Source organism: Mchenga conophoros, linkage group LG13 (genome assembly GCF_057382185.1).
Source record: "Mchenga conophoros isolate Kocher_MC1m ecotype Shallow Benthic linkage group LG13, M_conophoros_male_GT1.1, whole genome shotgun sequence".
NCBI classification, from domain to species: Eukaryota; Metazoa; Chordata; class Actinopteri; order Cichliformes; family Cichlidae; genus Mchenga; species Mchenga conophoros.
In genome coordinates this window covers 12,304,422-12,327,670 of record NC_140538.1, presented here as the reverse complement: position 1 = coordinate 12,327,670, position 23,249 = coordinate 12,304,422, and the positions used below count along the sequence as shown (strand labels likewise).

The window sequence follows — 23,249 nt, the reverse complement described above, 5'->3', positions numbered from 1 at the left end:
TGCAGCCTAGGCGGAGTAGTCGAACGCAGATTCACTGAGCGCTCAACACAGACAGCATCGTCAGAAGGAAAATTGATAAAATAAATTACAAATGTTGTATTGTTCGATACATATGCGTACCGAACTGAAAGCACTGTATCGAACGGGTCAATATCGATACGAATATCGTTGCACCCCTAATATTTATATATGTACACATATATAAAAACTGCAGTATTTTGTTTAAGAATGAAGAGCAATGCAGTAAATCAGTAACAGACTAAAATTGCTTTCTCTCATCAAATTAAACTGAGACTAGTTTTCCTGTGATGTACGCATCCTTGCATTGCCTGGCCTGATTACACTCGATCCAATTATCAGCTCAAATAATAAAGCTGTTTTGTGTCAAGTGCACATGTCAGACCCCACTGTAAATTATCTAATTATTATTGTCTAGTGTCTGGGTTAAAGAACGAGATGACAAAATGCACAAACTATTCATTTAGCCACACAGGCAGTTTGTGGGAACAATTAGAAAAACTTTGCAATTTGTTAGATTAAAAGAATCACTTTTTACCTCCATGCTTCTGTTAGTCAGACATGCATTTGTTTTAACTAATTCTCAGCTTGTTCCTACACGGTGGTGTGAGATAAAAAATGCAGTGAATTGCAAGACAATCCCTTATTGAGCTGAAGACATTACAGATGTTTTTAATTAATTCATTTATTCTTTTGCAGCTAGACAAATCCTCCTTCAATGCCTGCTTCTTGTCAATATTTTGCTGTGCATACATTTCCTTTTTGAGGGTGACCTGAAATGAACTGTTAGATTGCTAAGGCATTGTTAAAACATCGTCCTGTGTAAAGCAAACTTTTACAGAACATCTTTTTTTTCTTAGAGACAAAATGCTCTTTCCCTCTTGAAATTGAACATTTTGTTCATGAAGATAAAAATAAATACTCACCTTCTTGATACCCTCTGAAGGGCTGGATACAGAGTTCTCAAAGCCATTGTTTTTGTTGATGACTTTCCACAGCTCAGCATATGTGCTGTCCTGCTCCAGAGGGTTGGTGCCTTTTGCCCTAAAATACTCGTACACAGCCGAGTCTCTCACCGTCCCATAAACTAGGTCCACCTGCTTGGACAGGTCCTGGAATGATCTGCATGGTCACATGAGTGAATTACTTGCTTTGTTTAAAGATAAAAGAAGAAAACATACAGTAACTGTCATGATAATTGAAACATTATAACATTAGCATTAATGTTACTTAACGTTAACATGAGGTTTTATTTACCAACAGATAAAAAGCAAAAATATTGGATATCTATAGGGGATATCTGTAAAACCCCAGCAAAGTGTTTGAGATACTGACTTGGATTACTCAGCTCTCAATCCAGTCGAGCATCTGTGGAATGTGCTGGACAAAAAAGTCAGATTCATGGATCTCAAGTCTCAACTGATAGAAAGAATGTGCTGCTAACATCTTGGCTGCAGATACTACAGCACACCTTCAGGAGTCTAGTGGACTCCGTGTCTCGATGGATCAGGGCTGTTTTGATCAACGCAATTTATTTATTTAACAAAAATTAGGCCAAAATGCATCACTACATCACATGATTCAGTAGCTTGCAACACGACTTTTACTAGCCTTAACTTTAAGTAATGGTTTTGGAGGAAGCATTATGCATTGTCGTTCTGTTTTTTTTTTTTTTTAAATCAATTTTGTTGTAGATTTGCGCTACACTTGTGATATCCAGTCCTGGAAAGAGTGGCAACTGTCTTGAATGTTTTCCTCTTGTGAATAAACTTTCACAAATGATTGGTTTTGATGGAAACAGCATCACAATAGCTGAAAGCTCCCAAGCAGCAAACTGCCAAAACTTCTATAAAACTTTTTTTTTCTGCTCCATAGAGGTGGCCACACTTGTGAGGCTCAACTAATCAAGTGTATTTCATTAGCAGCAATTGGCTGCTAATTGCCCTCTTAAGGTGCGCTTAAGTTTTTCACACACTGCTTCTGAATCGTGGCTTAATTTTTTAGATAAATAATGACATCGTTTATTTGTCATGTTTTGTATTTCATCTGAAGTTACATGTAACTAATTTGAAGACATGCCTAGGACCAGATTATTTGTTGCATGTCCCGATACAGAAAAAGATGAAACCTTAAAAGGGGCTGTACTTTATTTTATGATGGCTATGCTTGTGGTAAAATGTTTAGTTTTCAAAGGATACCTTTTCTGTCATAAACTACTCACATAAAGTGTGTTATGATGATAAATAACATAGATGGGCTTAAGGTTTGCAGCCAGCAAAGTTGCTACAACTAACTGTATGTTAGCTTGTAAAATCATGCTCCACTATTTCTCCACACATGCATGATGCAAGAAATCCCCGATGTAGGAAATACTTCTGGTATTAATTCAAGAAACATGCATGAACAAATGCTTAACATTAAAACTATTAAATTACACTTGTCCATGTGTCACAACAAATTCATATTTCATTACTATCAGATGATAAACCAGATACAAGATTCCATTATTTTGTTAATGTTGTATTGTTATAATTATCCACAATAACAGTGACACAGACAATTCCAATTTATTAGATGTCCCTTTATTGCTAATCTAGATATTAACTATTATATTGCTATATAAATAGGATATAAGCATTCCTGTGTTTGCAACCCAGTAGAGCAAAATCAAAAAAAATGTGGCAAACACTAATTCTTTTTTTTTTTTTTTATTATTTTTTTTATTAATTTAATTTTACACCCTTTTTACCTATAAATCAGGTTACTTTTCAAGCTAAATTAATCCAATGAATGCTCATATTTGCTAATCTGTCAGATCAATTTCTTGGGCTTATGTACTGCAGGTTGCATTTTTCTCCCAGCGAGTGTGGATTTGGTCATTTGCAGAAAAGCTATCTGGGTTAAAACAGTATGTTTATGCGGCCTGTAACTCTGATTTCAGTGACTTTTATTCACAAACCAAGAACCTGCTTCATACTATAATGTAACAATTTAAACATTTTAATACACAGGACAGTCATTAAATCCTAGAATTCATATTTGATAATGACAAAGGAATCAAAGAGCTGCTTATTTATATTATTATATTATTAGCACAATAGCATGTGCTAATAAAAACAATACCTCAAAAGTAAAAACTGACAGTTAAACCAGGAAAAAATAAGCATCTATTTGTCCAGATGTTGATGTAGTTTTGAAGATTGTGAAGAGCCGTTAGAGAGCTGAAGCAAGCTCATGAAATATACACTGTATATAGACTCATAGTCGGGCTTTCTTTCTTTCTACAAGCTTCATTCACACACTTACAGCCGTGTTCAGTATCATGACCAAAGACACAAAACCAACATGCAGGTTGGAGCTCTATAAGAAAAGATGCTACTTTGTCACATACAAACTGTTCCGGGTTCCTTTATGGTTGTGACCACCTTCAGTAAATACCCAAGAATACTTAAACATGCATGCTAGAGGAGCTGGGGATCAAACTACCAACCTTCTGAATAGTAGATGACCCAATCTACCTTTGTTGTATCCCACAGTTATATAATGGCTTCATGGTGTAGTAGTTTACACATTTTTTTTTCTCTTTTTTTCTTTGGAAGGGGGCAAGGGTACCTAGACCCGGTTAGTAGAGTACGCTTGGGGAGTGTGATCGTCCCTTTATGTCTGTCTCCACGTCGGTTGAGTGTGGAGTGAGTGCATATGAGAGCATGAGGGTGGGAATGGATGTTTGTGTCTGTGTGTGCCTGTATGTCTGTGTCTATATGTCAGGTTGGGTATCAGACGCCACCTCTCTGGGGACATCTCGGGCCCTCCAAGGTTTGGAGGCCTATCTCCACCCACCACCACTTCCCCTGCCGGTGGCGGACTCCCTCAGGTATCGGTGCATTGGTGGTTCTTTGTATCTGGGGGTGGGCGTTCGGGTACACACCGGCTCACTCCTTGGCGGCCGCTTATTGGGGCTCGCTCGGGCCACTTTGGAGGTGGGGTGCCCCCGGCCTCTCGGCCTGGGGCTCGGTCACTCAGGCACAGCTGGCTGCCGGCGGAGCTCACGGGCGCGTCACTGCAACTCCCCCTGGCTTCTGCTCCGCGGCTGCTGAATGAGCTCTCATCTGGGACTCTCCTTAGCTCTTACTGGGACAGTGGCGCGGCTGCCCCTCTGTGGGTCTTCCTTGGTCTCTTGTGTTCTGGGGGCCTCTGGATGTCTGGAGTTTTGATCTCCTCCATACCTGCTTGATACCATAGAGGACAGGGCTGTGGCTCCCCACACTCTCTAGCAGATCATTACATGGAGAAACCTTTGGAATGCAAGCATGCTGATCCACACAGGTATGCACACAGGTGTACACATGGGTATTCACAGATGCGGACTACAGCTTTCTTGGCTGCTGCCTCAAAGCACACTGTGCGCTGTCTATCTTGCGTGCTGCACAATATCGTTTACTATTTAGTAACTATTGATATCTATGACTAGCTAGTTTATTGTGATGGTGCTTTTTTTTTTATTATTATGTTGCTCTTTGTTGTTTGCTGTCTCCCCTGTTTTTTTTGTTTTTCTTTCTCTCCATACAGGTGACCCAGGAGTTTTTTTTTTGTTGTTTTTTTTTTTCTCTCTTCCCCCCCTTCTCACCGTCTCTTCTCCCCTTTGGTTTTCTTTCTTCCTCTCCCCCTCTTTCTTTCATTCTTTCCCCCTGTCCTATTAAAAAAAAAAAAAAAAAAAAAAAAAAAAAAGGATGACAAAGGATGAACTGAAGCTCCGCCATCACGTGATGTCACATGCTGCTGTTTCTGATGTCACTTCCAAAGGCAAACACTAATTCAAGCTGATATCAGCACTCTTTTTCCCCTTTCATTCATTATGCCACATAAGTCTCTTGGCTTCTGTCCTTTACAGAAGGACTCTCTTTTCCCTCTATTTAAAATTCAAGATTTAACTTGCCCCTAATGCACTCCAACAAATCAGTAGACCTAAAACTGCTGCCTTCCTTTTTAATGCACATTGGAGCAAATCACTAATCATCATGCCCTTTATCAACTAAATTAGCTACACCTGTAGTGCGATACCACAACTTTCTCCAGCATTGCCAGCACAATGAGTCCAGTGTGATTCACAGTAATGATGATCAGTTTGGGGGTACTGCATTCATGAATGATTATGGGGTTCATCCCAATGGCTGGTCATTAATCCCCAGTAGAACCTGCTCCAAATTGCATTCTACTTTTTATTGGATCTAGAAGTTTCTGCCTCAAGATTGTAGGAAATAAGAAAAAAGCCACTTGCAGCTTTCATTTTAAGATGGACTAATTCTGAAACTTAAAAAGCTAAATATTTGCCAATTGCCAATGCAATGTAAAAAATGTTTTCATATCGCCAATTTTCTTTATTGGTATTCAGCTGATATGTCAACTCAATTATTAATACCTGACAGGGGTGATGGCTATTTGATATGACTATAAGAAACTAAAGAAGAGATGGAACAAACACCCTTTAACCATGTCATGTTGACACTGCATAATTTGTCCAACAGCGGGGTGCTCTACAGCACCACGAGTCAGACAGCACATTATTCACGACTTGTTGTGGCAATAAAACATTGTTATTAATTATTACAAAACATTAATATAAATTAGATTGTTATAATATCTTGTTAAAGTCTCATAATAACTACAAAAAACAAAAGTTAAGGAAATCTGTTCATGTTTTTTTCCCTTGAAGCTTTAACCGTCTTTTTTCCAATTCTCTGAGAAGTCGGAGAATTCAATAGCTTATCTGGAGCTGATACTGCAGGACTAATTCAACCATTTAATTGGAGACGTATATGGTGTGGAAGTGGTTGTGGAAAGGGGAAAACAGCAAGTGAGAGCAAAACAAACGACCTATTAGATATTTCATGGTCTCTAACTTCTGCTGTCACATTAAACTACGAGCTTTAATTCACTGGGTTAAATATTCCGATTTTTGTCTAACATCTTAGTTTCATAACTACATAAACACTGTGACCTATAGTGTGTTATGAAGGTGCAGATTTAAGATACCACAGAAAAACCAATGGAAGAAGGTGAAATAATTAATAATATGTATATGATATACAGTGCGCCCCAGGGTGGCTGTGGCTACAATGTAGCTTGCCATCACCAGTGTGTGAATGTGTGTGTGAATGGGTGGATGACTGGATATGTAAAGCGCTTTGGGGTCCTTAGGGACTAGTAAAGCGCTATATAAATACAGGCCATTTACCATTTTACCATGTACTAAGAATCGTGGCCCATTTTAAGTACTTTTTCTGGTTCACCTTTTCTTCAAAGCACTGCATCACTTAGATTTTTGTAATAACTGCAGAAAGGTGAACCCTCTGTTCAATAAATATAATGGCTGAAGTACATTACACAGACCTTTTCCTTTCATTCCGTTTTCCCCACACATGCATGCATAGATTTGTTAGTTTTACATATCTGTAACTGGCCAAAGCAGTGAAAACTGAAACAATATAAAAATCAAGAGAATTTAGCCAAAAAACTTGATCTAATTAGTATTAATCTACAAGGTATCTGAAGGGACACAAGTTATTAAACTAATCTCTCACTTTTTCTTTTGCTCTCTCAAACTAATTCAAGATAAGAACATAAGATTAGGGTTTAAATCACAGCAGGGGGTGAAAAAAATCACCTCTTTGTCCCCAGGCGTAGTAAAGGCTTATTTTGACACACTGTAAACAAAGAGGAACGAGTTGTGTAGTGTTTAAAAATGCAAATGTTCACTTAAGATTAAGTTATTGCTCCTGTTACACCACACTAATGTATCATGCACACACCCACACTCAGAGAGAGACAAATGCAAACATGCATGTGTGCTTAGCGTTGCTCTTATTGGAAATTTTCTAAATGTCATTTCCTCTGATCATTTCCATGTGGACATTCACAGCATTACCTAAATCCAGGGTAATGCAACCTCACTGACAGCAAATGCCCGAGCTGCTAGTTTTTTGGGCTGTATGGCAAGATCCATAACCTGTTTGTGAAAGAAAACAGATTTTTCCAAGAATCAAAGCAACAGCTTGAGCTTTAATGTTTTTCAGATGAAGGAAGGTGGACTGAACCTCACTCCATCTGATTTATAAAATTCAAGTCACATTGACTCCAAGGCTAGGATATTGGTTTTATGTTGGAGGACAAGCTACCAATGCCATTGTGACAAACACAAAGCAGGGACACATTTCAGCTGTGTACATTTGGAGATATGCAGCCCTGTTCTGTCAGGTACGTCGGAGTATTAGTACACATTACACAATGTTGCCAAAAAAGAGGAATGTTGGGATTTTCAGGGTACGGTGCATGTGCTTAGCATTGCTCTAATTCACAGTCCTCTCGGATTATTCCTGTATGGACAGTAATGACCCAGCTGTTCCTACACTGACCAAAATAATAGGACTTTAAATGAAGGTATTAACGTTCCTCTTTCCAACACTCTTCCACAGCTTTTCACAAAACTGAGTTTACAACGTGCGTCTGAAAGAACTGAATTCCAAACCTTTTCCCTGCACAGGAGTGATGTCTCCTTGATACTAGAAAAAAAATTGCACCACACAATACACACCGCTTTTCTTTCCCAAGCCACTCTACTGTATTTTTTCCAGATCAATGAGAAAAAGAGATTGTCCTAAAGAGCCATTGTACATTTTCTATACCATCTGTGAAAATGACACACAGACTGAGTTCTTCCTCTGCATCTCAGTAAGCAGCTATTGCAAATGTTTATCAGGCCAAAAAAGATCACATTTGTTAATGGAACTGGGTCACAAACAGCCACTTATTCATATTGTCAAATACATATTTAAAACACTTACAGGTCGAAAAAGGGAGAAGTGCAGTAAATTGTTTTGAATTTAATTTTTAAAAAGTGGCTAATTTAGTGTAATAAACTGATAGTTTTGCTACTTTGTGTTGCCAAACTGTGCGAAACTGTAGTTTTCAGAAATTATATTTTCTCCATACAAGATTACCATTTCCAGTGCTTGATAAAAAACTATATCTCAGGCTGTAATCATCAAAATCTTTTTAGGGAACTGTGCTGTCCCCTCTTCTCTTCACCCTGTACACCTCTGACTTCTGCTACAACTCTGAATTATGCCACATTCAGAAGTTTGCAGACGACACAGCCATCATGGGGTGTATCTGGGATGATCAGGAAGAGGAGTACAGAAGTCTGGTGAGGAACTTTGTCGCATGGAGTCACACAAACCACCTGCAACTCAACACCTCAAAGACTAAGGAACTGGTTGTGGACTTCGGGAGGTCTAGAGCAGGTCCACTGCCGGTTCAGATAGAGGGGGAGGAGGTGGAGGTGGTCAACAAGTACAAGTACCTCGGGCTGTGGGTGGACAATAAACTGGACTGGTCATGCAACACAGAGTACCTGTATAAAAAAGCCCAAAGCCGACTGTACTTCCTCAGGAGGCTGAGGTCTTTTAACATCTGCAGGAAGCTCCTGAGGATGTTTTACCAGTCGGTGGTTGCTGGAGTACTTTTCTATGCTGTGGTGTGCTGGGGGAGCAGCACAGCAAAGAAGGACTCATCCAGGCTGGAGAAACTGATCAGGAGGGCTAGCTCTGTGGTCGGCATGAAGCTGGACACTCTGGTGACAGTGGCAGAGAAAAGGACATTAAAGAAACTGATGGACATTATGGACAATGCCAGGCATCCTCTGCACACGGCCATTAACAACCAGAAGAGTCTGTTCAGTGACAGGTTGCTTCTCCCAAAGACAAGAACTAACAGACTTAAAAACTCCTTTGTCCCACACGCCATCAGACTGTTTAACTCCTCTCTGGAGGGGAGAGGGAGGGGAAACAGGAGGACAAAGGAGGGAACAACTAAGCTGTAGTGCCTCTTCACCTCACTGTACAATACCTTTTGTGCAATACTTTTGTAAATAGTCAACGGTGCAATAGACTCAATACTTGAAATGTGCAATTCACTTGTATTTTTATTTTTATTCCTATTTATTCTATTTATCCCCTTCGTATATTTTATTTATATTGTCTCTGTATTTATATATATGTGTGTGTGTATAACTCTGTAACTTCTGTCGGTGCTGTGCTTTTTTGGAAATCGAATTTCCCAGAGGAACCCACCCGAGGGATTAATAAAGTTCTATCTTATCTTATCTTATCTTATCTTATCTTAGTTTTTACACATATGCAGCATGCATCCAGTCCATACAGTACTTTGGCTTGGGCGGGTCGATCGTGGCTCAAAGAGTTGGCAGTTCGTCTTGTAACCGGAAGGTTGCCGGTTCGAGCCCCGGCTCGGACAGTCTCGGTCGTTGTGTGCTTGGGCAAGACACTTCACCTGCCGCCTACTGGTGACGGCCAGAGGGGGCTTCTGTCAGTCTGCCCCAGGGCAGCTGTGGCTACAACTGTAGCTCGCCTCCACCAGTGTGTGAATGTGAGAGTGAATGAATAGTGGAATCGTAAAGCGCTTTGAGGGCCCCGAAAAGCGCTATATAAATGCAATCCCTTATTATTATTATTATCTTGACTGATAGTATAGTAGTAGTAGTATAGTAGGCAGCACGGTGGCACGGTGGTTAGCACTGTTGCCGCACAGCAAGAAGGTCCTGAGTTCAATTCCACCATCAGGCCGGGGACTTTCTGTGTGGAGTTTGCATGTTCTCCCCGTGTTTGCGTGGGTTCTCTCCGGGTACTCCGGCTTCCTCCCACCATCCAAAGACATGCAACTTGTGGGGATAGGTTAATTGGATAATCCAAATTGCCACTAGGTGTGAATGTGCGAGTGAATGTGAGTGCGAATGGTTGTCTGTCCCTATGTGTTAGCCCTGCGACAGACTGGCGACCTGTCCAGGGTGTACCCTGCCTCTCGCCCTATGACAGCTGGGATAGGCTCCAGCGCCCCCCGCGACCCTGAAAAGGATAAGCGGAAGCGAATGGATGGATGGATGGATGGATGATAGTATAGTCAATTTAGATTAGCACAAAGGTGAATCCAACACAGCCTAGTGTTACTATTGAAAACAGCAGACGTCATGAGGTTTTTTTTTCCAATTTAAAACTGGTCACAGTGTACTTTCTTCTTCAATTTAATTCTTAAGTGCCATCATTTGCAGTGTGGTTCTGTTAAACTGCAACAAAGATTAATGTCCCTCTAAACTGAAGCACACACACACACACACACACACACACACACACACACACACACACCTGCAAACAAAATCCTTCACAGGTGAGCTGTGTACTGCTTAGCATTCGACTCGTCTACTCATATGTCCACATGTGGCTATTTGTTCAACAGAAGATGGACCCAATGCAATCAAATGCCTCTCTGCTCATTCTTTGGGGAGAGACAGCAGACCAAATTGGATTCACTGACAAATAAAATTTTGGCTGAAGACAGGGTATTTGTTAGGCAGTGGGTCAGAAATCACCGAAGCACTGTGTAGACTGACATGCACACAGATTATTCTTAAAACTCAGCCGCACATGTCCCTGTAATTAAAATACTGTAGAATGTTTAATGCCTCAAGAAATCACCCCATATTATATTTATATATAAAAAAAAATCCACATGTGATTTGAATTAAGCTTCTCTTTAGATAAATCAAATAAATAACACATAGGCAAAGACATGCATTTAAGATTGAAGCACGCAGATGCTTATTAGCATAAGCATGTGGATAAGAAAAAGATAGCTTGAAGCCATTCATGGCTCTGTTATGCTTCTAGTAATGTCCCTTGAGTCAGCTCAATTGGGGCTGAAGACCATTGGTTTGAAGTAAGAAAGCCTGAGCTTATCAGAACTCTGGTCCCTGCTCCTTGTTCCCTAATTGAGGCTAGCAGCTCAAGGCCACTTTAGCTGCTACTAGCATAATACACCCAATTTTCACAGACTGCATTGTGGCTAATGCATGTGCTGGGCTTTTTACCAAGAAGAGACAGATACCGAATACAACTATGTGCTCTCTAGTTTTGATTAGCATCATTTCTTTACTATCTATCTATCTATCTATCTCTCTTTTTTTTTTAAGTTTATTTTTTTACCGAACTGCGTTGTCCATTCGTGAAACAGTGAGGTAGGCTGCCAGGTTTGCTGTGTAGGACGAACACACGATAAGGGTGAAAAGCCACCAGCTGCCCATGACGATACGGAGAGCCACTGATCCCAGGATGGAGTCACTTCCTGTTGTGGTACAGACAGAAGCACAGAGTTAAAAACTACAAAATAAGTCTTTGCCTTGCACCAGGTTTGGTTTCAAATAATCACTACTGCCATGATTGATTTATCAGGTCATTCTTTCCTCAATTACAAAAATTGGCCAATTTAATTTTCAAAGTGATGTACTGTACTCAAATTGCTTGTGACATTGAGTTTCATTTCAAAGAATATTTGTGGTTGTTTTTCTGTATCACAAATAAAACAAGACGTAGTGAAAAAACCAAACCAAACCCATAAAATGTTTCAGGTTTTTCAAACATGTTGCTGATAAAAATCAAAAAATGCAACCCATTATAGTACATTATAATACTGCTGAAATATATAGATTCTGCTTTACAAAGCAATCACTGTGATTATGTTATAAGAGAGCCATATGATAATACCTTATGTAATGACTCTATTTTTTTTTTTACCAATATGATTTTAAGATATTTCTTTTATTTTCTAAAGCAATTGTACTCAAAAATTGTGCTAATATTTGCATAAAACACCAGAGAAGCTGTCTGCATGGTGATTCTGTATAATTACTGTAAGATTTAATCATTTACTTTCCCGAGAGCTTTGTGTATTCAAAACCATCTACCCTGAAATGCTACTGTTTTTTTTTTAAATTTTCCCAAAGAACACGCTACTCATTAAAATTCATCCTTCTTTTTTCACCCACATCTTTAATCCTGGCTTTTCCTTGTTTTCCTTGAGGTTAAGAGACTGGTTCATCACATTAGCTTTGGTATCATCAGTATTTCTTCTGTCATACCAACACATTCTCTGCAAAACAGTCCTGAAAGAGCTTTTGAGGTGCATGAGAAAAATGTCAGCACAAATTCTAATTTTGAAGTGTAAAGCCACAGAAATGCCATCTGAATGATTCAGGAATATGAAATGTAATGAAAACATATTTGTCTAAAAGTGTCACCATCAACACAACTGCACCCTTATGACATCTCGGAAAAGGAAGAAAAAAAGCCCAAAAAATCTGGGGCCTTGTCAGATGCATAGCACTGCGGCATCAGTCATTTTTATTACATACAGCTTTGATTTGTTGAGGTCACTGAATGTGAAATGTGGCTCTGGAAACTTTACTGGATTTTACCCCACTGCAATGGTCCACTGTGGTACAGTCTCTTTCATCTTAGAAACAAATTGATTAAACCCTTTATTCATAAGGAAATTGTGTTAGTTTAATTTGTTCTCCTAGACAGTTTCAGATCATTTTCTACCTTGGTCTGACCTCCTTTTGGAACAAAAGAAGTGTAGTCCCTGCTTGAAAAAGGCAGTGATAAAAGTCAGCATGTCTGGGCGTAGATAGTCCATTGTGCACCGAACATACAACAAAAACCAGCCAAGTGTTGGCATATCATTATAAAATCAGTGGGGGGATATGATTGCCAAGTTTATGCACTCTGACAATGGCACACTATGCATCAGCAGTCAGATCCGTATCAAAGTGACCTACGTCATCCCCAAGAAAAAAATGCAATCCACTTGACTCAAACAAAAAGTGGCAACGTTGGAACATGAGCCAGAAATGAGGGAGAGGCAGAAAAAAGGAGAGGAATTTAGCTTATCTTGAAATATAGTGGGTGTTGGGTTAAAAAAGGCTCACGGGCAGTGTGCCAGACTTTGACAGATGCAGCTGAGGCTTTAACATCAGTTGCTGAAGTAGTCATTTATCCACAGCGGACATACCTGGATCTCCACCAGATCTAAAGATGGGATGCTCTCTTTGTCAAGGGCACCTTTAGAAAATGCTAAGGTGGGCGCTGTGCCCCAGACTGACTCACTACTGAATCAGCATTTTCTCTACACAGACCGTAGACATTAACATATGTTCTTCACTTGATTTGACTTTTTCATTGTGCTCTTTTGTCATTAATCCCTTAAAGCATTTTAATTGTTTTTCGTGACTTGTTCTATTTCATGTCAGGTTTCACATTCAAAACTGTCTGACTGGTGGGTTTCACTGATATGCCACTGAAGGCTAAATACAGACAGGTTTTCATACAGTCACTATGGAACAAAAACCTGCAATGCCTTGACTCTTTGTTATGACAAATACTGTTCAGGATGTGCAATTGCTGTTTTTGGATGTTGTCATTGACTAACACAAACTCTATTACCCACCTTGTTGCACAAAAGCACCGTAGACAATCCAGATAGCACTCTGAAGCGAAGTGGAAACGGTAGGTGGTGGATGACCGGCTGTATTGTTCTGGCAGCGCACTGCCTGGATGCGCCTGAGCAGGAAGATCATGATGCCCACCACAGGGATGGCTGCAGCTATGCATGCCCAGACTGCCAGATCAAATGGTGCGAGTAAAGAAAAAATGTTGATCTTTTCTTCTGACTTGTGCATCAAAATTCCCACTGAGTAATCCAGGTAGCGTTTGCTGAAATCAACCACGCTCTCACGCTCTGGCGTGATGGTGATTGCTGATACTGCCAAGTCAGCACGCTGTGAACAAAGAACAATACGTTTCCATTTTCAGTAACTTTCTAACATTCTATTTTAAATCAACAGAGGAGATAATTACACTGTCATATGTTGTTAGGTATCAGAAACAAATCTAGTTAACTTGACCTGCATTAATTAGTGAATCTTTTCTCAACACTTAGGAGATTAGATTGGCTTGTGTGTCTGTAAAATCATTTGCCTGTGTATATAAAAGGCCTCCAAGCTTGAATCTAATATGTACACTGACACAGGAATTATCCTTTCTGACAGTGTGAAAACCTTGCGTCTTATCCTCTAGACAAACCATTAGCGTGGTGTTTCTGTGACACTGCTCCAAATGGAGGGGCTGAATTGGAAGGATATTTGTTATGTGCCATCTTTTCATTCTTCACAATAACACTGATAAACCTCAAGAACCTCTTTCAGTCCACATTTTCAATTTAAAAATGGATCTTCAGGAAAAAAAAGAGACAGGAATTTGCTATCATCTCAACTCAAGTCCTCACTTAGACAATTTCTCTCTGCCAATTCGTGCCCTCAGCAGAAGAAAAACCAGAATCTTTTGTAATGATGACATGAAACGTCCATCATAACTAACCTGCTACATTGCTGAATAGTCTGTATGGTTATTGTGTGTTATTGTAGCATTGAAAATGTTCCTTCTGCATTTAACAAGTCACACAGCTCACTCAGATAAACAGTTGAATTAAGTAATAACGTGTATCATGCTGTCATATACCGAATACAAGACTCTAAGAAAGTTTATAAAGACACTATGTACAGTGCGCAATATATATACACTTCTGCCTTTATTAAATTGAATCCATTATTATTATGAATCATAACAGTATTTGTCAGGGATCCATTCCAACAGCAGTATTCAGACCCATTCAATCAAACTGGGATGACACAGACTACAAAAAAAAGAAAAGTTTGTTTGATTCTTTCTTTCTCTCTTTCTTTTTCTTTTTTTTATTACTAAGCCTCATTATTAGGTTTCTATTTCAGAGCAAAATAAAAATGGCATGACTCCCAGAAAAAATTATTTGGACTGAAATCTGGACATTGATTGAGTGAGATAAAAAGTAAAACCCACTAACCTTGCCAATGAGCTCTCCAATCATGCCATTCCAGGATCCATTAGGGAGTGCTGAGCCATACTTCCCATCTCCAACTTGGTAGATATCATACTTGAAGCCCAGGATCTTAGCGAGGGCATCTAGCACGTCGATGGAGAAACCCTTGTATCTCTTGGGTTGGCCCAGAATATTTTCTGCCACCATCACAAAAGGTTCTTCCTGTTTGAAACAATATTGTGTCATATAGTAAATGAGCTTTTAGGTAATCTGCTACTAATGTTAGCATAATCTTGAGAAAAGTGTGAATTTTATCTCCACGGCCATGGATTTAGACTTAAACTTTGAAAAGACTAGAGTATGTGTGTGTGTGTGTGTGTGTGTGTGTGTGTGTGTGTGTGTGTGTGTGTGTGTGTGTGTGTGTGCTTAATGACAGGAATGTCATTTATCAAAATGCACCAAAATCCCCTAAGGGCCAGATTGGCAACTGAAGCGAGGACACAGTCAGTCATCTTAAGAACAGCAGGGTGACACCTTTATGAAGAGCTTTTGGGTGATCTACTTTAATCTTAATAAAATAGTTTCCTTAGCAACTGTTGACCCGTAACACATGGCGCCATGACAAATGCTATGGGTCATCAATGTGGAAATTGCTATTCTGAATTTATTGCACCGACTCCTGGTTCTTCTTTATGGGTTGAAAGTGTCAGGGCAGAATTAAATGGGTGAAGGTGGACTAAGGCGAGCTGAGAAAAACAGGAGGGGGACAAGTAAGGAGGGGTGGTTGTGGTGCTGGTGGTTAAGTGGGCTGGGGCAAATGACTTGATTAAGTGACACTGCCAGGAAAGAGCTTAGCTGAACTCATGTGAATGAATAAGCTGCAGGTAAATCATGTGTGAAAAAGAGGAAAAATGGAGACTGAGGAGGTGGAGAAGTGACTGAGGGGGAGGACAAGGTTAGAGACTTTGCTACTAGAATATGACAAGCGGTCTAAGAAAAGCCGCTGCAGCGTAGGACTGATGCTTAGCAGGCTTCTGCTGTGCTACATTCTCAGGACAAGACAGAGAGCACGACTTAATATTTCACTTTGAAACAGAGAAAATGTGCAGTGTCCTCTCTCATAATGATTATAATGACTGAAATAAATACTTTGAGTAAAAAAATATTCATTGTACCCCTTTCTGTATATTATGCTGAATGTTTAGCAAACTGCCGCACGTGATAGCAGAGGTTCGGTTAAAAGGTTCAGCTTAAAAACATGACTTTACTAGCCGAGGGATCAAGTTTCACTAATCTGTTTGTTCTGTTGTATTTAGTTTATGTTGAAATTCAAGCTTTAAAGAAATATGCAGTGTTGTGTATCATGTAAATAAAGTTTTTGCTTCATGCTGTGCACACGAGACATTTGATCTAACCTGGAAAAGAAAATATTTATTGCAAAAATAGAATAAAAGCCACACAAATTGCAGTTAATTATCAACAGCAAACTTTATGATGTAAACCCCAGGTAATGTCAAAAACATGTAGGGTTAATGTATGAATATCTGAAAAAAATGCAGCAAAACTGTGCTAGTGTATGTGCTACAGAAACACTGATGCTTAATTTGTGGGTAAAAAGAAAAAACTAACAAATGTGTTTGCTTATATTTTGGTGTTTCTTTCTCAGATATTTGCCTACGCAGTTCAAGTGTTAATAGATTCGCTGTACTCCCACAACTTACCAGTAATGTTACAATCTTGAGTGTTACTCCATGCATACCACTTTCTATCCGATTCTCCTTTAGGCTACCATTCAAACCACGAGTGGAGTCCCAGGTTGCCAGCTAATAAGAAGAAAGAGAAATAAGACAGATGAGGAAAAAATAAGAACTTATCAGGTAGCAAGCCTCTAAAGAACAGCTCTGTAATATATTTATTACAGGTAGAACAGAATAAAAACCAAGCATGAGAGCTGAAGTGTTTGTATTGAAGTATAGTGTTGTTTCCCTGCAATGATAATCATAACCCAGTCGCCAAATGCCTACATTAATATGTAAACTGGTTTGATATTAAATTCCTATGTTTTCAACTACAAATGTATTGGCACACACACACAAAGAAAGTGGCAATACGAATGAAGATGCAAGCAAAATGAATACGATGGGGATATTTTATGCACTTTGTGCTCATCATGTGGAAAATTTGAGAATAAAAACAAAACAGATAAACAGAATTTCAAACCCATCACTTTTTAGTTTGCGTCTCGAGTCTAAGATATCGCTTGACTTTAAAACTCTCATTCCACGCTATCAACTTTTTGAGCCACACCTCACGTCTGTGAGTCTAGTGTTTGTTAAATTCTTAATCAGTGCTGCTAGCTGGACAAGAATTCTCAAGGATCCGACGTGTCATTTGGAGTGGTCTTTGAGATTTGAGCTGACAGGACAAGAATGGTAGCCCACGGTCAGACAACAGACCTTTTTTGCCAACAGCACATCGAGCTCCAGCGAAAACATTAAAAAAGCAGTATGCTATAGAAAGTATGCAAAAGTCACTCATACTATAGTTTTGTTAGATTAGTCTATTTAAAATATAGTAAAGCATATATGAGTTTTATTTTATTCCAACATTTATTTTAAATCATTATTTTAGCTTAAATTTTTTTTAATTTCAAAGAAGATTTTTTTAAAAATGTTTTTAAGCATTTAGTTAGCTTATTCCACCTAACCTCGCTCAGTGGATGCTGAGCCAGCAGATGATAACACTATAATGAACACAAATGTAACCGGCAAATCTTATGCCAAAGAAAACTGTCACATGCTGAAGAGACAGTGAGACCCCTTGCAATCCAGGCCAATCTGTGTGCTCAAATCAAAAGGATTTTGAAACTCTTCCTCAGTTGTTTGATCATTGTCCAAACTGCTACATAGAACATGTGAGCACCAATGGTCTTTCTCTGTTTCATATAAACATACATAAGGCGTGTTTGAGTATTAAAATATGATTATATTAGTGTAATAAAGTGTGCGTTAATAATCTTATCTTAGGTGTTATTTTGTATCTGTTGTCTATTGTTCTTGCAATGTTCTGTTTGACTAAATGTTTTATAAGAAAAACAAAATGAAGAAAAAAGTTACTTACACCATTCACAAATGCAAACTTAAAATTACAAACAACAACACCATCAAGAGAAAGCAACAATTACTGCAGACAAATAAGGGAGCAACAAAAGCATTCATCTGTGAATAAAAAGCAAGTATCTGAGGCAATCACAGAGGCTTTGATAAAACATCACAAGTGCATTTCATTATCAGCTGGATCTTTTGTTCTTCACAGCCCATCTGCAGAGCATGCAAGTTTACAAATTCTCATTGCTATGTATAGCTTTACTGCAAAATGATCGATGAAATGAATCATGCTTGTAGCACATCAGCTTCTGTTGGTATGTGAACAGTTTTCTCCTCCTGCAGGATTCCACTAATGAATTGTGACTTCTAAGCACAGTCAAGGATCATGGATGACTGTTTGTGTTTAGTCACATATGCGTGACTAAAATGTCATTTCTTGCATTAAATCATGTTTTGTTGGAAATATATGAAGCTTACAAAGGTTATGAGCATAGCTCTGAAAGCATGTATTCAACACTTCTACTGTAATAGTCAACTTGTTCAAGTTCATGGTGGATAACGGTGGATCAAAGATGGATCAGACTTGTTCGAGTCCATCAGTCCACACCCTATCTCCAGTTCATGTTTTGAGACACCCCCCTAAGCCTCTTTCTTTCTGAGATGCACCAGTCAAACTCACATTTGTCCATTTGTCTCGCATCCAACATGCTGAGTGGGAGAACAGACGTTATTCGCCTCATATATAAGTGGTAATAATGCTTTGGATCATCGGAGTATACAACTGGCTTGCATGTTTGTGTTTCTAAGTGTGTGCTGGGGCAAAATGTCAGTCTGCATTGCTTGCTTCACAGGGGTCTATTTTCTCCATGAGCAGCTTTGCCCTCAGTGAAAAACACTGAGCAATCTGTGCTCTGTAAACTGAAGAACACTAAAGAGGAACACTTCTACTTCACAGAGCTTTGCACACCAGCATGCCACCAGGAAGGTCACAAACAATATATATGGCAAAGCCACACTCCTTGCATCTGAAAGAGTAACAAATGAATGAACACACGGTGGCCTTTGATTACCAGCTTTGAAAAGTCACTTGTAGGTTAAAAATTGCTTTACTAGAACATAATAATGCAATCTGTCTGCAACAAATAAAGGAAATGTGATGAGATTTCCGAGGATGTGACAGTGAAAAAGGATGGGTATTTATGTCAAGAGAGGATGTATTACAAAAAAAATGTTTTTTGTTGTTTGATTTTTGTTGTTTAATGTGAAATGACTTTTTCCCTGCTCCTTCGAGCTCTTCCTTTGATTAGGGTTTAACTTTTTCTAAAGTCTTTGCATCGCTAAGCATTTAGTCACACGTTACAGGACTTTTGAATGAATGAACAAATCTTCTATCTGAGGCTAATGTTCACCTTGTAAATATAATTTTTTTGCTAATTTCATTTTGGACTGCAGATCTTATGATGGAAGTCCGATCCCTATTCAGTCTATGGGAGGAAATCCAAGAATTCACGGGGAATAAATTCCACAAAGAAACAACTGGGAAAATTACGATGTCGCTGAGGGAAACAAATCTTAATTAAGAGTGTCTTGTTAAATGTAACAACGCTTTAATTTGACAATGAGGTACATGTTTGCTCTAATAAAAAGTTCAAGTAGGGCACACACATCTCTGAAAATGTCATGCAATTTCCGCCTCATTCTCGAGGAGAGGCTATGTTGATAGTCAAGTGTATGTCAAGTATGTGAGAAGACAGAAAGCACAGCTGCTACTGAAGTATGAATTCATAGATTGAAAAATAAATAAAGCTGAAAATAATCAGTAAAACCATTTCAAATAGTTAAAATTGATATGTATTCTTTGACAACACTGTATCTAATTTCATGAATAGACACCAAAGAGAATTATAATATTATATGAAGGTGAGCCATAGATGTTTCTTTGCATAATAATAAGGTAGTACTAACCACTTTTTAGTACTAACCTCCCATTTCAAGTTTTTTTTATGATACAACAATACAATTATGTGAAAAAATAAAGATCAACCTAACCTGCTTCCTGTGAATGGATTTCTCCTGAACGGCAATTGAACAAACTAAGATGATGGTTTATACCACCGGCAATTTTTAATCGCGATGATATGTACTTTTCTTAGAAGACCTCTCCTACAATTTTAAAGCAGTCCTTTTACTTGTGCTATTTATTTAAGTTCAAACAAAGTCACATGTGTTAAATTATTTGGAGGATATTGTGCAAATGAGAATGCTCTAAACCATTTAAAAAGTCACAACAAAAACAGGCTGCTATTTAGCTAATGGTCATGATGCTCAATAGATTTAAATAATCATCTGTAATATTGCTCAGTAAATGCCAATGACTATTTGAAAACAACAAATGGATGGCAGTCAGACAGCTCTCCTTTCACAGCGCCACTACTGTCTCAATTATTGGATGGTCTAAAAAAACTAACAGAGAGCATTTGGTTCCATTTTATGGAAACTTTTAAATGTTCATCATTATGGACAGGGAACTACAGTTTGAGCTAGTTGCAGCTATTCTGCTTGTCCTTTTTGCTAGTTTAGTGAGCCAAGTGCTTACATATTGACAAGCTCATCATACAAGAAAGCTTCTTATTGACCCACAATCTTTGTGTGACTCATCATATGAGTATGCCTACCCCAGTCACTGCTTGTGTCAGGTGAGCCTTTCTAGGTGTCCTTGAATCAACCGTTCTTATTAAATACATTTAATGCCATACTGTAGTACTGTGCAAAAGTATTAAGTCACCCCTAATTTCTATATATTTTTTTGCTTTATGACGCATGACCTGAGAGATGTATCTGGGTCTTCAGTTAATTCATCTTCTGTTCATTGAAGCCTTATCAGAAATGGTCTAAGTGAAATTGGGGCTGTTATGCAGCCAAGTTATGAACAAACAGAAACAAAGAGAAAGGCTGAAATGTGCCAGATTACACACAAACTGGGCGGGAAATAAGCGGCGACTGGTGTTGAATCCAAACTTGATTCAAATTGTCCTCAATATGTACAGAGGAGTTCAGGACAGACGTCTAGTAGGAAAGTGCTGTCAGATATTGATCCAACACACGTTATCATCAAGAAAGTTTCAGATTGGCAACAGCTTCATTTTTCAGGATGATAATGATCCCATAAACACTGCCAGTGTAGGAAAAGCATGCTGGGATAGGAAAGCGCATAATAGAACGCTATCAGTCAGAAGTCTGGAGAATTCCACCTGCATCCTTAAAGAAACATCATCTGTGACAAGGACTAAAGGTGGCCAAACCAAATACTGACTGAAATTTTGCCTTACATACTATATTCCCATTTTTTTAAAAAGTCCATCAATCCATTTTCTTCAGCACATCAGATTCAGGGGCTGGAGCCTATCCTAGAAGACTATTTTAGAGGGGGGTACACCCTGGAAAGATTGCTAGTCTGTTGCAAGGCTAAAAAAATGCACCAAAACTGTTTGATTTCTGTTATTAAAATACTGCTCCAAAAACTTGGTGCTTCCTACTTTTTATACATTTAGTTGATTTGATTTGATTTGATTTGATATACCGGTACCTTTATTAGTCCCACAAGGGGAAATTTCATAAGGCTGCCGACCTATTGCACGCAATGGCGGCGCCATCTTACCCTCCGACCATACATATATTACAATATAATATATATAATATATAAATAACAAAATGTAAATGTAAATAATTTAATGGATAAAAAACACACTGTGTCAGAGCACACAATAAAAGTCACAGGGTAATTGAAGCTGCACTGGTTATTGTAGCTACAATTCACATTTCAAAATTTAAGAAAGGTAAATTGATAGAGCAAGCTAATAGCATTTGTAATTATATACTGCCATTCAACTCAAAACCCAAACAGATGTTAATGCACCAGTGCCCTGACAGTACCGACAAGAGTTATCCCTGCTGCAAAAGTTTCTCTGTAATAAGTACTCACACATGTGTTGTCATGATTTGTCTGTACAAATGGACACAATACTTATTTATTTTTAATGTTCCATTTTACCTTCTCCATCCCAGAGGAAAACACTGGAGTGGGACTGGCTCTGTTATCTCTAATCATCAGCACTACAGTGAAAAATAAGCTAGCCATTTAAATTAGCCAAGAAAAGAGACATCTTATCTGTCCTGATATACTAAAAATGAGGTTGGCAGACATGGCGCCAGTCTATCACTCTAACCTCTAATAAGCAACATGAAGCAGGATTTAGTCTGTAAAACTGTGTCAGACAGTGGAAAAAAAAGAAATGAAGGGGAATAGAAACGAACAAAACGGAAAAGGAAGAAGAAATACAAAATGAAAATGAGTTCACCCCATTTCTGAATAGAAATCATTGCCTTAAGAAAACCAGAAGTAAAATAAAAGCACTCAGTGATCAGTTTTTCTCCCTGTTATTTGCTATTCATGCATTTATACTAAGACTTTTAATACAATGTACAGTGTGTGCCACAGTAGTTTGATGAGTGCAGTTATTCAAGCAGCAGTATAACCCTTCCTCTCTTTTTATATGAATTATTATAGTAAACGACTACATACAAAAGGTGAAGAAAGGCAGATCCATTGAGTCACTGTATACAGTGTCGACTTTAAAAATACTGTGAACATATGATGGTGTGACATGCAAATTTGCAGGCTAACGTAAAACGTAGGGCACTGGTTCTGTTTTCAACTCATTAAATTTACTGAAAAGTGAACAAAGAGCAGATGATTTTGCACATTTAAAATCATATCACCGGTTATAAGGGTGTTAACATTTGTTCAGTATTATTTTTATGATGGATTGAAGCATGTAAGAGAAAATACATTCAGGGATGAAGAGAATATCATCCACTTTTCATCCAATTATTTGAGACTCTCAGAAGGATTTACTTTTGTCAGCACAGTGTGGCAGTCAGACAAGCATAAGTGGGTACAGACAGTTTTAATGCTTTTCTTTTATGCAGACACTTGTGAGAAAAGGCAATTTGCACATGATAACAGTTGCACAAGTTACAGGATTACAATGCTTCTGTGATTTATTTATTTCTGACTATGCAACTTTACCAAACTAAATAAATTGGATATGGTTAATGGAGCTTCAGTAAGCTGTTAATTTATCAATCAATTGTCAACTGAGGATTTTCAGCATTAACAGGTGTCTGGCACTGCTTACAGGGGCCTGTGATTGAACGTATGTAACAAAACAAAACAAAAACGTAATTATTACTTTCCATATGTAATAATTATCTGGTGAGACCACAGACCCAGCAAAAATAATTAATTTTAATTGGCCCAGAAGTACATTATGATATAACATTTAAAATAAAGGTTACCTAATTTGC

General features: G+C 38.5%; 2 protein-coding genes across 3 annotated transcripts in view; one reads left to right on the top strand and one right to left on the bottom strand.

The window, feature by feature from the left end:
- Nucleotides 1-10,152, top strand: part of LOC146560905 (uncharacterized) — a 54,761-nt gene extending 44,609 nt beyond the window's left edge. The window contains exons 2-3 of the mRNA XM_085243153.1: nt 8,075-8,744; nt 10,139-10,152. Of these exons, the coding sequence (XP_085099279.1) occupies nt 8,177-8,744; nt 10,139-10,152 (582 nt within the window). The 5' untranslated portion in view covers nt 8,075-8,176. The remainder of the gene's footprint in view (nt 1-8,074; nt 8,745-10,138) is intronic.
- Nucleotides 1-23,249, bottom strand: part of grid1a (glutamate receptor, ionotropic, delta 1a) — a 290,281-nt gene that overhangs the window by 9,369 nt on the left and 257,663 nt on the right. For both annotated transcript variants that reach the window (XM_085296490.1, XM_085296491.1), the window contains exons 9-13: nt 16,497-16,598; nt 14,800-14,997; nt 13,369-13,699; nt 11,070-11,208; nt 945-1,140 (exon numbers count right to left, since the gene is read on the bottom strand). In XM_085296490.1, the coding sequence (XP_085152616.1) occupies nt 945-1,140; nt 11,070-11,208; nt 13,369-13,699; nt 14,800-14,997; nt 16,497-16,598 (966 nt within the window). The remainder of the gene's footprint in view (nt 1-944; nt 1,141-11,069; nt 11,209-13,368; nt 13,700-14,799; nt 14,998-16,496; nt 16,599-23,249) is intronic.